This window comes from Thamnophis sirtalis, unplaced genomic scaffold (assembly GCF_051295495.1).
Source record: "Thamnophis sirtalis isolate CommonGarterSnake01/CBP01778 unplaced genomic scaffold, rThaSir2_p1.2 scaffold_9, whole genome shotgun sequence".
Classification (NCBI taxonomy): domain Eukaryota; kingdom Metazoa; phylum Chordata; class Lepidosauria; order Squamata; family Natricidae; genus Thamnophis; species Thamnophis sirtalis.
The window spans coordinates 22,407,682-22,423,916 of record NW_028261389.1 but is presented as its reverse complement, the minus strand read 5'-3'; the positions used below and the strand labels follow the sequence as shown (position 1 = coordinate 22,423,916).

The window sequence follows — 16,235 nt, the reverse complement described above, 5'->3', positions numbered from 1 at the left end:
ATGGAGAGAAGTATGCAGTGTACCCCAGGGCTCTGTTTTAGGCCCAGTAGTCTTCAACATCTTCATCAATGATTTGGATGAGGGAATAAATGGGGAACTCATCAAATTTGCAGATGACACCAAGCTGGCAGGAATAGCCAACACTCCAGAAGATAGGCTTAAAATACAGAAGGATCTTGACAAACTTGAACATTGGGCACTATCTAATAAAATGAAATTCAATGTTGAAAAGAGTAAGGTTCTACATTTAGGCAAGAAAAACAAAATGCACAGGTACAGTATAGGTGGTACTACTCAATAGTAGTAAATGTGAGAGGGATCTTGGAATCCTAGTGGACAACCATTTAAATATGAGCCAGCAATGTGCATCAGCTGCCAAAAAAGCCAACACAGTTCTAGGTTGCATAAACAGAGGGATAGAATCAAGACCACGTGAAGTGTTAATATCACTTTATAATGCCTTGGTATTCAATTTTGGTCTTCACGATGTAAAAAAGATGTGGAGTCTCTAGAAAGAGTGCAGAGAAGAGCAACAAATATGATTAGAGGACTGAAGGCTAAAACATATGAAGAACAGTTGCAGGAACTGGGTATGTCTAGTTTAATGAAAAGAAGGACTAGGGGAGACATGATAGCAGTGTTCCAATAGCTCAGGGGTTGCCACAAAAAAGAGGGAGTCAAACTATTCTCCAAGGCACCTGAGGGCAGAACAAGAAGCAATGGGTGGAAACTAATCAAGGAGAGAAGGAACTTAGAACTGAGGAGAAATGTCCTGACAGTTAGAACAATTAATCAGTGGAACAGCTTGCCTCCAGAAGTTATGAATGCCCCAACACTGGAACTCTTTTAAGAAGATGTTGTATAGCCATTTGTCTGAAACGGTATAGGGTTTCCTGCCTAGGCAGGAGGTTGGACTAGAAGACCTCCAAGGTCCCTTCTTCCAACTCTGCTATTGTATCCTAGTTCAATCCTAGGCAGTGGTAAATGTTTCTCTACTTGGACACAAAGAGAAAATATCTTCATGACGTTAAGAAGGGCATCTGGCCAGTAAACATTAGGTCCATTTAGTTGTCCTGACTCCACCCTGAATAAAAGGAATAAAGGTTCATAAAAAGAAAAAAAAATCTGATTTTTATCAGTGGCATATTTGCAGATGATGCATTTCCCAACATAGAAAGCTGTGATAGGGAAAGCTCTATCAGTTGAACTTGGGCCGGTCATGGACATACAAGGAAATATCTATAAGAATCTACATAAAAGAAAGTTTAAACACGTACTCATGAATAAATCCTCTTTCTTCCTGAACATACACCTGATTGTGTTAAACGTTTTATTCCTTGTGATTTCTTACATAGTCATATTATTATTATTTTGCAATGGTTAATGCTTTCCTCTGCTGGTGTTCCTCCACAGAGCCCCTGAAATCATCCTTGGTTTACCCTTCTGCGAAGCAATTGACATGTGGTCTTTGGGATGTGTCATTGCAGAACTTTTTTTGGGTTGGCCATTATATCCAGGAGCTTCAGAATACGATCAGGTTGGTATGGTTGTTTTTGTTGCTATTGTGGTTATTATTTGAACAAATCTAATAAACTCTTCTGCTGCCAGGGTGACAAACTTCATGAATTTAATGGGAAATTCTCTTGATTATCCATTTCTTTTCAATGGTGTTACATTTGCATTTAATATTATATGGTGTCTTTTCAGAATGCAACAAGCACACCTTCCCAGTTCAAACACCTCCTTGGTATTTTTACAGCAAAAGATCTCAGTTGGGGTAGGGAACCTGTGGCCTTCCAGGTGTTGTTGAATTACAATTTCTGACAACCTGCAGCAACGGACAGGATAGTGGGTGGGAGTTGTACTTTGGCAGCATGTAGAAGTTGTAAAAATCTATGAATTAGAAGTCAAAGTGCAAAAGCAATTTCTGAGAAGAGCTGAAGTTAGGCATTTCACTGAATTCATGGAGGACTTCAAAGACCTATTCTTTCTGAAGGTCTAATGTGCATTTGCATTGACCTGAAAAGGTGAATTGCTTTCCATTTAATCCTAGACTCTAATAAAAAAGCACCAGATCATACAGAAAGCTACATTAACACTCAAGTAAACACAAATACAGCCTCCCTACAAACTGCCAGTTAGATATATAGAGGTTGCTGCCAAGGCATGTATCTAATCTCTATCTAGCTTTAGCTGGGTACATTCAATTGAATGCTTGAACAGAGCTCAGGCACATCAACAAAGGCCAGCATAATGACACTCTTACAACTATTCTTCTCCAAGCCAGGCATCTTCTAGTTCTGTGGATTAAACTCCCAGGATTTTCTTAGTATAGCTGTTAACAAAAGATCTTAACAGTTCAGACATCTAGAAAGCACCCAATTTAGGGAAGACTACACTGTTTTTCATCTTGTCTCCGAATTTTAACCTTCCCATTTCCTGTTAATCATGTTTACCCTGCCCTGTTAGCGTGAAACAGTGTTATCTTTTTTACTACTAAGGCAGGTTTTGTTATTTTGGGGCTTCTACATCTCAGCTGTCAACATTGAGTGTTAAGAGTTTTCTATATCTCTTTGCTGTCATCCAGTGATGGTCTGGATTTTTTTTTTTTGCAGCCTAGATATAGTAGTCCTACTTATTCTGTGTAATGCTTGGAAACAGTCAATCAAGACTTTCATTTTCCAAAAAGAGAACTTTGTCTAAATTGGGAGTCTAGTCAGTGAGTAGGCTAGGAATCCCTTCACCCAGTAAAGAAACTATCTACAAAAGTACTTCTTGTACAATGCAAAAAAAAAAGTAATATATTCAATGCTTGCAAGCTCTATCACAGAAGAACATGTGTCTCTACCAAAGACACACATTATACTAGAGTAGTTGCTCCATGTTGGCACTCTACATATGTCTCTGTTCCATAGATATATGGACTATAATCTCCCCTTTTTTCCCAACAGCACCACCATTTGTCAGCTATTCCAAAGAGCATGTCTCCCGATCAAATGAGTTATCTAAAGTGATGACTGGAGATCTACTTTACCCTTTATTCGGCTGTGATTAAGACCTAGCGAGGCCCTGTAAAACAAACCCTGCCTAGGCTTTCCATCTCTGTGGCTATCTGTCCCTCACCTCTTAGGGAAGAACAAGAGGCAGAGAAATGGATATTCTCTCTTCCTGACTCTACTAGCATCATTATACCATTACTATCCATTTAATAAAATTGTAGGAAGTGGTAAGGGAATTCACACTCCCTTCCCTTCCTCAAAAAGAAAGCTGGACTGAAATGACTATTGCCTGATTATTTGGGACAAACTAATTTTGCACTGCCAAGACACACAAATGTGAAAGTAAACTGGAGAGAATATTTCTCAATTAGCTATATTTGCATGAACAAAGCTTATTTCTAATTTACTTCACCGTGGAAGTTCTAATTATTATCCAAAGGTCATCTCGTGAATTTACCGCTATAATGTATGCCAAAACTCTGTCCATCAGTTTTGAGTTTCCAAAATTCCCTAATTTATCCTGCTGCCAGATGTGGCATGGGAGATGGATACAATACCCTCCTTGGTTTTTTTTCCAGGAAGATCATTATTTATGCTTGTGAGACATGTTGACACAGAGAATAACAATCCAAACATTGAATTAGTGTTAGCAATTAAAATATACTGAATGCTCTAAAAAAAAAGCCCCCAATAATTGCATGAAAATAAAACCTGTATTATTAAATAGCAGGAAGTCTTCTATTAATTTAAAGGGCTACAATTTTTATGACATAAGCTTTCACTACATATGTGAAATGCAAATAAGGGAATTGCTATAGTTTCTGCAATTCATTTCCAAATGTCTATTTACAGGCCCCAAACAGGAGGTTTAGACATTTCTTGTCACTCTGGTTGATCTCATGAAATGTACTGTAATCATAGGGAATCATTTAAGTTCAACCAATCCAATTCAAGTTTCCCTAATGGATAGCTATCTTTAATACACTCTAAAGTAATAAATTTACTAGTCTTTAAGCTACCATAATTTTCTTCGATACTTTTGCTGCCTGGTCCTTTCCTCCTTTCCGATTATAAACCAATATCATATTTAAAAACTAAAAACAAGGGAAAACTAGGTAGGCTTAACATATTGCTATTGTCCAAGCACTATTCTAGAAAGGATCTTGGGACAGATGACCCTTACAGGTGGAGCAAATCTCACCTTTTTCGAAAGGAAGTTGACAGGAATACTGAAGCTGCAACGGAAGTATTCTTTCCTTTACTCAGCCTGATGTGCATCAGATAGTGGCTGGCTACAAAATGAAACTCCCCTTGATAGTATTAACAAATGGTTCTATTGTAGAAGTCTAAGTGTGATCCTGTTAAGGATGTTCTCAGTGAAGGGTTAGATCACGGGTATCAAACTCACTGCATCACGTTGCTATCACGTGACCTAACGTGACTTTTTTGCTTCTTCGCGGAGCTGGGATGGTCATGGGCTACGCATGACACATCTGGCCTGCGGTCTGCCAGTTTGACACCCTTGGGTTAGATGGTGGCACCAAGCAAAATTGTTGTGCAGCTATTCTGTGCTTTTTTCTTAGTGGTTTTAGCTTGGTTTGTTTTTGTCTTTTGTGGAAAGCAAAGTAGATCAAAGAAATAGTGGGAACTATTCCTTAAAGGTTCCACTTGAAATATGTCATCTGGAGCCCTGGAAAATCCTGTGATTGAAACAGGTCATTGGGGGCCTTGAGCAGAAATTCTCAGATTAAAATCAATATTTGCAGATGACAATTAATTCTTGGTTTCTGCACACAATCAATTTCTGCTATGCCATTGGACAACATGGATTTAGCATTGGTTTGCCTAGGCCAGTGGTTCCCAAACTTGGCAACTTTAAGACTTGTGGACTTCAACTCCCAGAGGTTGGCTCTGCTGGCTGGAGAATTCTGGGAGTTGAAGTCCACAAGTCTTAAAGTTGCCAAGTTTGGGAACCACTGGCCTAGGGCCTACAGGGTTTAAATGATTAAATGATTTTCCAAGAATACACATAATTAGCATATACACATGGAGATAGGGAAAACTAATGTCTGAGCATCATATGTTCAGTTCCATTTAAATCCTTTAGGAGGTCAAACAGCTGAACGTCCTCAGTCCTAAATCCAGCCTGTTCTTTATTTTATCTACCACTTAATGCTCTGCACTAAGATACTGTATACCACATTCTTCCCCATTTCTGGTTTAATGCCACTGCTGTATTATTTATTTCCAGAAGCAGCAGAAGTTTGTGTTGTAGTTGTAAAACATACTTACAGTTTTAAAATTTATTTACACCCCCACACACATGCACGCACGCACACACACACTCGACAGCATTTGTAAAAGAGAGTGTGTTTTATACTAAATTAAGATGTCCCATTTAACGAAGTAAGTTTCAGCATGTAAACATGGGCAGACATCTCTCTAGGTCAGGGGTGTCAAACTCAAGGCCCAGGAGCAGGATCTGGCCCGTGGAACCACCCTGGAAACAGTAAAGGACTGGCTCATGGTACCTCTGCTAGCGGAAATGGAGCTTGGGAGCTCATTTTTTCTGGCAGAATGCTCAGGCCACCACAGGTTCCTCCAACACGCGTGACATCAAACTGGCCACGCCCACCCCAGAATCACCGACTCTGGCCCTCTGAGTTCAATCCTGATGCAACCCTCAATGAAATTGAGTTTGACACCCCTGCTCTAGGTAGTATTGTTTGCCACACTTAATGCTGTTTACTTTGTTTCCTCAAATCTCAAATCCAGATTCCGTATGTTTCTATTGTTTACTGCCTGATCCTTTTTAAATTGCAGGTGTAAAAACTGAGACTTAGGATCTACATTAAACCTATTGTCACATTTCTGGATGGTGATAGTCATTTTGATACAGATTCCTTCCTACTCACATTGTTCTAATCATCTGGAATCACTGGTTCCTTGTACATCTTTTGACACAATTAAGATTTCCTTCTCCTCCATCTGGGTCTATCAGCTATTAAACATGCCCAGGGCTCATTAATGTCCAATATTGGTGTGTTTTTTTCAATTCTCAAAAGCAAATGGCAGAGAATGGGGTGGTGGTGAGGTAATGTAACCTCATTTTCAATACATTTAGTTCGTACAAGTCCTCTTAAAGTTAATATTTGAGGATAAAAGCCAGAGCTGTAAATGTTCTGTTGCCAATAAAGCACAACCTTGGAGCATGCATGCTTTCTTTGTATAGGTTTATTGCCTTTCCTTTATCTTTATGGGCTATGAACAAAATGATATACACCATAATCTTTAAAGGCTTATACAGCAGTGTGGTGGGATTTTAATAGAGAAAAGAAAGATAACTTTATAACACCCCAGTAATTTACACTTTTAATATATAGTCGACATTATTTTTTTATTGAAAATTTTAAAAAGCTTTTATAAATATTTACCTCCCTCCCCCATTCTCTCCATTCGAACCCATCTCCCCTCCCAACACACACCCCGACTTCCCAGAGCAAATACAAGGTATACATCTTTAACAATCATATTCTAAAAGAAACTAAAAGAAACTTAGCATCATCTTTCATTTGTGCTTTAACTCCTCTTTTGTTAAGCTAATTCTAAGCAAATTATATCATTCCTTGCTTTTTCAGTCATAAGCTATCTGTAATTTCTTAGCCCCGTATTTATTTTGAATATAATCAATCCATCTTCTCCACTCCAGCTTGTATTTCTCATCTGAATGATCCTTAAGATATGCTGATATTTTAGCCATCTCTGCTAAGTTTGTTACTCTTAATGTCCATTCTTGAATTGTAGGCACGTCTTCCTTCTTCCAGTATTGCGCCCATAGTCGACATTATTAATGGTGGATATCTGTGGGCCTTTGCCCTCCCTTTCAAATCCTTGATTTGAGTAGCATTTTCTGTCCCTTCGTTTTATTTCTATATTTTCCTTCATTGTTAAATACGCACACAAATAAGTTTACCTGACTGGGTAGAAATTATGACAAAGTTTTCAGTGAAATAATCCTGATCTCATCTTCTTACAGATCCGGTATATTTCACAGACACAAGGATTGCCAGCTGAATATTTGTTAAGTGCAGGAACAAAGACCACAAGATTTTTCAATAGGGACACTGATTCACCATATCCACTGTGGAGGCTAAAGGTAAGGTGATGTTTTGGTATTTTCTCAAGCACCCTTAGGCCCTGTGTTTCATAATATTGAAATACTACTGATAACGTTTGGTAAAATTATAACTTTGCACTGATGCACAGTGGCTGCAATCAGAAATTCAATTTTGGTCTGGCTTGAAGGTTTTTTTAAAAAAATTAATTATGTTTATCATAATGTAATTACTGAACTGAAGAAGCTTCTTGGATGAGAAGCAAAATATCTTCAAGGAAAAACAAAATCCAATTGCCTTTTGAAAGAGCACCTTTGGGGTCCATTTGTTATAGCTGCTTACTTGCAGCAGCCTCTACTAGATAAATTAAGCTGTGTCTTGTACAATAAGACAGGAGCTTTATACTTTGATAATTTAAGAATCAAAAGCAAGCTCATAAAAAGAGTTTTATGAATTATATCAGGTAGATTTTTCTTCTTGTCTGTCTTGCTACTACTATTGGTTTGGAAGACAGAAAGCTTTTACTGGAGATTATCTTGTTACTCAAGACTTCCTGGCTCAAATTCTGTAATGTCTAGAATAATCTTATGAAGAGAAACGGTAATCGTATTTTACTGAATGTGGTATCTTCAACATTACTTCCCCCATTAATATAGCCAGTGCAGTCTCATTTCACTGCAATATCGGAGGATAATATCAGGTACTTTTGACCCCTAGGGAAGACAAGGATGAGAAATCTGTATAATGCCTGACGGGTTGCATTCACTTCTGCAGAAATTCATGTCATGGCAGAAGACACAATCAAAACCAAAAATGGTTAAAGGAGCAGTGTTTATTTGCTTCCCTTATCCCCCCACCATTTTTTATCTCTCTCCCATCCCCAACCTGGTGGAGGATAAGATGAGTTCAGAAGGTGCCATATCTAAGTCAAGAGTCCATAAGACCATGTGTTGCTGAACTTGCTTTCCACATAGAATGAAAAATATTGTAATGATTTGAAATAAGGCAAAGATTTATTTTCATTCTCTTGCAACTATGTGTGATGGACAATATACATATATTGGATAATATTGTGTTGGGATTATGCTTAAAAGCAGTGGTAAATTATGTATCATTCACTTGAGTTAGTAATAGATTGGTATATAGTGAAATACTGGTTTTTATTATCTTTTTGGTTGATTCTGGGCAGACACCAGATGACCATGAGGCAGAGACCGGTATCAAGTCAAAAGAAGCAAGAAAGTACATTTTTAACTGTTTGGATGACATGGCACAGGTAAGAATACTGCTGGGATATCAACTTGTCACTAACAATATCTGTGTGTGTGTGTGTGTGTGTGTGTGTGTGTGTGTGTGTGTGTGTGTGTGTGTGTGTGTGTGTGTGTTCCAGCATAACTCTGAAATGCCTCGAGCAATTTCAACCAAACTTGGTACACAGATGAATAACTCTCCGGAAAAAAATACTGTGGGGGTAAGATATCCCAAATACCCCTCGGGATGTGTGTTCTGTTAAGATATAGCCTATTGTGCCTTAAAATGGATTCTGCTGTACTGCCATAAAATGGCTTCTACTGTATAGCTCAGTGGAGTTGCCATGGTAATGGCTTCACAGTACTCCACAAGGGGGCTCCCTCTGGTAAGGGGGAAAATCCAACATTAGAAATTACATTTGGTCCAGACATTTCCCCCCTATAAATAAATACCCGGACAACACCATGTTATCAGCTAAATAACGACAAATAAATAAAGACAATGAATTATTAAATTTAACCTATAGTAGCTTAATTTGCTTTTCAACCTGTATTATTGCCAATAAAGGAGCCTCTTATGAGATTTTCCTTATAGAGAAGATCAGTAAATCGCAAATTTTAAGCTCCTATCTCCACTACAGCACACACACACACACAAAGGTGGGATTTCTTCTAGAACTGAGATTGAGATTTTTAAAAAGAGATGCTTAACTAGACAAACCATCTACACACATATTATATTTTTTATATTGGAAACCCTTCCCCTTTTTAAGCTGTAGTGTTTGTGCTTAAGGTGCAGTGTTTATGTATCTTTATCCAGGATGGAGAAGTCCAGCAGTACATTTGTCAGTTCTCTCTGTAATAAATGCATCTTAAAATAGGTCTCATGATATTGTACAGAATGTACTGGTCATCCAGTTTATTCAACAGAGAAGTTGAAATTTTAACCTTGTTAGAACCTACTGCACATTAAACCTACATTGTTTACATGCATTTAGAATAGCTATGCTCAAATGGAATTTACTTGTCCAATTGAAGACTAAAATAATGGTAAAGGTTCCCCTCGCACATTTGTGCTAGTCGTTTCCAACTCTAGGGGATTAATGCTAATCTCCATTTCAAAGCCAAAGAGCCAGCATTGTCCGAAGACGTCTCCGTGGTCATGTGGCCAGCATGACTAGACGCCGAATGCGCACGGAACGCTGTTACCTTCCTACCAAAGGTGGTTCCTATTTTTGTACTTGCATTTTTACATGCTTTCAAACTGCTAGGTTGGCAGAAGCTGGGACAAGTAACAGGAGCTCACTCCATTATGCAGTGCTAGGGATTCGAACCGCCGAATTGCCGACCTTTCTGATTGACAAGCTCAGCGTCTTAGCCACTGAGCCACCATGTCCCCGCATTTAGAATAACTATGCTCAAATAGAATTTACATGTCCAGTTGAAGACTACATTATAGCTCCCCAAAGACTCTACCTCTATGAAGGCTGAAGAAGAAACTGCAGATTTGATTAGTTCAGACTTTCTAGAAAAGTGTATGCTATTGATTTGAATTTTTCCTTCCAGGTAAATATGACAACAGATTTGGAAGGAAGTGATATGTTGGTGGAAAAGGCAGACCGGAGGGAGTTCATCGATCTGTTAAAGAAAATGTTGACGATAGACGCAGATAAGAGGATAACGCCAATTGAAACACTCAACCACCCATTTGTCACCATGACACACCTGCTCGATTTCCCCCACAGCACCCAGTAAGTTTCCTTCTCTCTGATTTGGTGATCTTGGAGAGGGGAGGAGTGAAGAATGGAATGCAGGGGAAGGTTAATCGATAAACTGGCAGGTGTGCCTCTTGGGATTGTAACAGATTTTGCATATACATGGCAGCCAAGCAGAATTTAGAGATGCCCACATGACAAGAATATTTTCATGATCTTCAACTGGCAGCTCTTCTCCTAGAAATGGTTTATTTTGAGCTAATTTTCTAGCTCTGGAGTCATAAGATATTATTCAAGAATGGCATTTCTGGTTCTTTGCTCCAGTGATTTATTCATCTCTTCCTGAGCTGCTTCAAATATCTCATTTTTAGCCAGTAACTGCAAGGAAAACTGGGTGGGTGACTCAGCTCCAATAGCAAGAAGACAAAAGAATTTTGTTCCCCTTATTTTCTAGAGGTAGGCTTAGGGATATAAGAGAAAGTTTTGTGGGGAAATCATGGAAACATTTTTTAAGGCTCACAGTTTATTACCTGTAACATAGGGCAACTGTTGAACATGGTAGACATAAACTGAGTAACTTTTCCTTGACAGAATTTAATACATCTCCGTTTGTGCTATGATGCCACACAATTGTAGTCTCACTCCACATCACTAACTTGTTGTTAGTTTTGAAGTCGTGTCTGACCCATCACGACCCCATGGACAATGTTCCTCCAGGCCTTTCTGTCCTCTACCATCCTCTGGAGTCCATTTAAGCTCACGCCTACTGCTTCGGTGACTCCATCCAGCCACCTCATTCTCTGTTGTCCCCTTCTTCTTTTGCCCTCAATTTTTCCTAGCATTAGGCTCTTCTCCAGTGAGTCCTTCCTTCTCATTAGGTGGCCAAAGTATTTGAGTTTTCATCTTCGGGATCTGGCCTTCTAAAGAGCAGTCAGGGTTGATCTCCTCTAGGACTGACCAGTTTGATCATCTTGCAGTCCAAGGGACTCGCAGGAGTCTTCTCCAGCAATCACTAACTACCTCCATGCAAAACAAAACAAAAACCACCCAACCCCAAACCCTCAATTATTAGATCACAACTCAAGGATAGCAGGAACTTAGTAAATGCATCATTGGCATTTTCATTAATGGGCGGGGTTTGTGGATATTTTCAAGTAAAATGCAGCTCAATGCTAGAAAATGAATCAATGAGAATCTGTGAAGAATTATCAAATTCTTTGGGATTCCATCTCAGAATAGAAAGTTGGACCAGTTGCCTTTAAAAATGTCTTCTAAACTAATGATTATTTTTCCTTGCAATAGTTCTGTTGACTCCATTCCATTTTTCTTAATAATTTTAAAATTATTTTTGTTCCAAAAGTGACCCTGGAGAAAACTTTCTAGAAATAAGGCATGATATTCTGATTTGACAGAATAGTAGGGATTATATCAATATTTGATTGTGAAAAGTGACACTGCAAAAAAATATAAAGAATTTATGTAGTATCTCCTTACTATAGGGACTTAATGGATTTTTGCAAAGGTTCGGCTTTAGCACTGTTAATTGGAATGACACAAAAGGAAAAATAAGTTCTAGCATTTTTAGACATTTGGACTTCTTAAGGTTGGTTTCAGGGCCAGGTGAATTTAGAGCTATAATAAAACTCAAAACGGAGCAATAGTCTGAGAATGCATGGTAGAAAAAGCAGTGATTCTAACAACTCATGGTATTTGCATAATTGTTGTTCAGAATATTAAAGAATTTATCTCTTGAAGCCTTGGGTTGTATTCTTAACAGCAGCTGCATCTGTTACATCAACTTATTTTCCATTGCTGCCCATAAAGAATCCCAGGAACTATACGATGGTGGGTATGGTAATGTTTTAGTATGGCTGCTTATCATTCCAGACAGAAAGTACAATTCCAGCTGTCCCTGGAGAAAACATTGACTACAAATAATTTTTATGTTTGTGATATAGTTCTATGTATAATGAATAGAGAGAGTTTTCTTTTGGCACCAAATAGCTGAGCTTACAATTTGCATTAAATCATGGCTTGTTTTAAGCCTAGTTTATTGAATAAAACAGAGTAGCTGAGCTCATATCTCTTATGAAGGCAGGTGCGATTTCTCCCATCAGTTAGATTACTGCTAATTTTTGGTTCTCCTTCTTCGTAAATAGCGTTAAGTCCTGTTTTCAAAACATGGAGATTTGCAAGCGGCGAGTAAACATGTATGACACTGTGAATCAGAGCAAAACACCATTCATCACCCATGTCGCCCCAAGCACATCAACCAATTTAACCATGACCTTCAATAACCAGCTCAATACAGTTCATAACCAGGTAAGAATAATTGTTATGATGGTCTAACTTGGTGGGCTTCCAGAGGTTTGGAACTTCTTTCTTTTAAGGGAAGAAATCTTTCTTTTTCTTTTAATGTATAATCTCATCACTTAAGCAGAGGTTAGAGATATAGACTGCTTCCAACATCATTCAGAAACTGTGGATCCAGTATATTTATGTTTCTTTTAATTTATAATCTCATAACTCAAGTAGAAGTAGAGATATAGACTGAGGATGGCCCAAGGTTGCTCAGAAACTGTGGATCACCAAGAATTTGACCTTGATCCTTCTCCATCTAACACCAATGCTAAAATGGCTAAAAGTGCCTGACAGCATCAGAATGCAAATGCTGCAACTTATGTACTTCTATCAGTTGTATTTAATTATGTCCTTTGCATGGTCATTAGTCCTCTAGGAATCACTGCAGTTTGTTGCTTAATTGAATACAAAAACAAATATTTTTTTAAAGGAAAAGAAACTGGATTATTTGGGGGGGGGGGGGGTTGTTTTAATTTTTTTAAAAAATCATGACAGTTGTATTGGGATTCCTTTTAACATTGTTAATAGTCTCATTAATACAATTTTTTGCATTGCAAAAGTTAACAACTAAGAAAATCGAATCACATTTGTGAAATAACAAATAGGGAAACAGGGAAAAAAGATCAAAATGCATGATGGAGACATTTCTACTTCATTCTAATTGGTGAAAGGTATAATCAAAATCAAAAAATCCTTAATGAATTGTATTTTCTGAAACAAAGCAAGAGGGACAACAGATTTTGTGTTCTGTGAAACATTCTTAAATGACTAAAGGACATTTAAGGAATTTATTATAGGAATATGAATGCAGGATTGACTGATCAAGAAGTAAACAAATAAAGCTTCAGCTAGAGTCACAATCATGAATAAGTACAAGTAATGCCTTTTGTCTATGACTTTTAAGGACAAGAACCAGAAAAAGTTGCTAGTTCACATGTGATTAGAAACTCTGAACTGAGGTACTTGGAGTCAGTTACTAGCTTTCCCTGTAAGGAAGAGAAAGTGAGAGCAATCCAACTACTGTACCAGAAAAAAAAAACCCACTGGGATGTCAAAATGAAGCTGACATAAAACAGTTTCATTGCCAATACTCATGTGGGAACGTTTTAATAGATAACCTTTTCAATCACACCTCCTCAGATGGAAAGGATGGAAAGTAATTCATCAAATCCTTCTTAAAACCACTGCAGTTCTCCAGATGCTTAGAATTCTTCCACTTCTGGGGGGGGGGGAGACTAAGCTAGAGCTTTGGTCCTAGAGCGGGAGTGTCAAACTCAAGGCCCACAGGGCTGAATTCGGCCCACGGGGTGCTTAAATCTGGCCCGCAAGGCCAGCCTGGAAATAGCAAGGGATTGGCCCTCGGTGCCTTGGTTCGACACCCTTGCCCTAGAGCAAGATAGCTTTAATTTTTTTAAAAAAAATCTTGAAATACTAAACCCCTGATATCTGAAGCCACACATTTAGGGTTAGAACTAGAGAAAATTCTGGGCCCATCAGAGGTGTAAGTTGTGTTTCTATTGAAATATCCAAGCAATATAATCTGCACATAACATTCCTTTGTGTTCTATACATCCCAAGCTACCTCTGTACAACAATTGAAAAATCAAATCAACCTGCTTGTGGAGCATCTCAACAAAGTGAGCCATGTCACCAAGTACCAAGAACAGTTCAAGTAACACACATGCAATGTATTGCTAAGACTTAATGATCTAGAAATATTTATTCATTTTTCAGATGCAAAGTCTTGAATCTTTCTGTACTTGACTATCTTATTGGGTTGTAGTCTTGATATTTGGGCTTGTGATTATAATCCGTTGGTACAGGTAGTCCTTGATTTACGACCTCAACCGAGCCCAACATTTCTGTTGCTAGGTGGGGCATTTGATAAGTGAGTTTTGCCCCGTTTGATGCCACAGTTGTTAGGTAAATCAATGCGGTTGTTAAAACATGGTTGTTAAGTGAGTCTGGCTTCCCCACTGACTTTGTTTATCAGACGGTTGCAAAAGCTGATCCCGTGATCCCTGGGAAATTGTAACTGTCATAATTGTGAACCAGTTGCAAAGCATCTGAAGAAGAAGTCGTAAGTGTGAAAGATGTTCATCAGTCCCTTTTTTCAATGCTGTTGTAACTTCTAACAGTCACTCAATGAACTGCTATAAGTCAAGGACTACCTGTAATCGCAAGCAAAGGAATGGGGTTGCCCGATGAGTCAAGTTAAACTCTTGTTATCCTTATTCATCTCTAGCTTCCTCTTTGCTTTGTTTTTTTTAAAAACCTTTTTTCTACCTTTTAAGGTTTTATTTGTGTGCCTTATTTATCTTTCCTTTTGAAAATTAGCTTCCCCCCGACATTGCCATCGCCTTCATGTTTTGTTTTTATTTTATTTTAAATCCCATAATTCCTTTAGGCCACTACTCTGGCTCCCACTTCCACTACCAGTGCCACTATTTCCTTAGCCAACCCTGATGTCTCCATACTAAACTACCAATCTGCACTCTACCAGCCCTCGGCAGCGTCCATGGCCGCGGTGGCTCAGAGGAGCGTCCCTCTGCAGACAGGCACAGCGCAGATATGTGCTCGTCCTGATCCTTTCCAGCAAGCCCTTATCGTATGTCCTCCAGGTTTTCAAGGTAAGATGGCTTCTGATTCTTTTCTCTTGTTAAATGTGTGGCTATTACTAAAGCAAGGATGGGCAAGCTGTCTGGTAGGAGTCTAAAATTTTACTTGACTAGGGAATGAGCTCTTTCCTCCAAATTACCTCAGATTACATTGAGCACCAGCAATAATTTCCTACAGTGTTAATCAGAATAGAGCTGGAAGGGGCCTTGGAGGTCTACTAGTCGAACCCCCTGCTCAAGCAGGAGATCCTATATCATTTCAGACAGGATGCTGTTCAGTCTCTTCTTAAAAACCTCCAGTGATGAAGCATCCACAACTTCTGAAGGCAAGCTGTTCCCCTGGTTAATTGTCCTCATTGTTAGGAAGTTTCTCCTTAATTTCATAGCCTTTCAGCTGTTGCTGAACTAGAATTTCTAGTGGGTATGTTATTTCTATCCGTAGGGAACTTTAGTTCAGCTAATCTGAAAAACCAGTGTTTCTTCTACAATACAAAATATGTGGTTTTTCATTGACGTGTATAGGATAGCACAATACATTAGGAGAGCTGAATTGGCAAGGTGATCTCAGATGGAAAATTTCTCCATTTGTTGGTATACGAATGCACTGACTGATGATATATGCAATATCAATATTCCCAGCTTGGTTTTCATATTGCCAGTCAAACCATTCACTAAGGCAGCTTATTAATAATAATTACTATTGCTATTATTCCTATCACCCATCTCCTCCACTTATCACTGCAGGACTGTAACTTTGTTGCTTGTATCCTTACAATTTATATTGATATTGATTGTTTCCTGATTGCTTATTTGTACCCTATGACTATCATTAAGTGTTGTACCTTATGATTCTTGACGAATGTATCTTTTCTTTTATGTACACTGAGAGCATATGCACAGAAGACAAATTCCTTTGTGTCCGATCACCTTTGGCCAATTAAAAATTCTATTCTATTCTATTCCATTCCATTCTATTACCTGATATTTACCAATTTTCTGGGCAATTTTTGGAGATATTTGGGGCTAGAATAAGGAAATAAGAGTCTATTTCTCTGTTTTTGAGCTCCAGTTTCCTTTATATAACTAACTTAGCTGTGGCCAGGAAGCCTGGTTCCCTCTCTCATTTCCATCCAAAGATATTTAAGTTATTTGTAGACATTGATGTCTTAGTGCACCA

General features: G+C 38.4%; 1 protein-coding gene across 4 annotated transcripts in view; it reads left to right on the top strand.

The window, feature by feature from the left end:
• HIPK2 (homeodomain interacting protein kinase 2) overlaps nucleotides 1–16,235 on the top strand; it is a 160,183-nt gene that overhangs the window by 109,545 nt on the left and 34,403 nt on the right. For 2 of the 4 annotated variants that reach the window (XM_087723024.1, XM_087723023.1), the window contains exons 3-8: nucleotides 1,414–1,537; nucleotides 7,036–7,155; nucleotides 8,304–8,390; nucleotides 9,931–10,115; nucleotides 12,239–12,401; nucleotides 14,944–15,070. In XM_087723024.1, coding sequence (XP_087579150.1) covers nucleotides 1,414–1,537; nucleotides 7,036–7,155; nucleotides 8,304–8,390; nucleotides 9,931–10,115; nucleotides 12,239–12,401; nucleotides 14,944–15,070 — 806 coding nt within the window. Of the gene's footprint in view, nucleotides 1–1,413; nucleotides 1,538–7,035; nucleotides 7,156–8,303; nucleotides 8,391–9,930; nucleotides 10,116–12,238; nucleotides 12,402–14,847; nucleotides 15,071–16,235 lie in introns of all 4 variants that reach the window. The other 2 variants (XM_087723022.1, XM_087723021.1) reach the window with 1 other exon arrangement.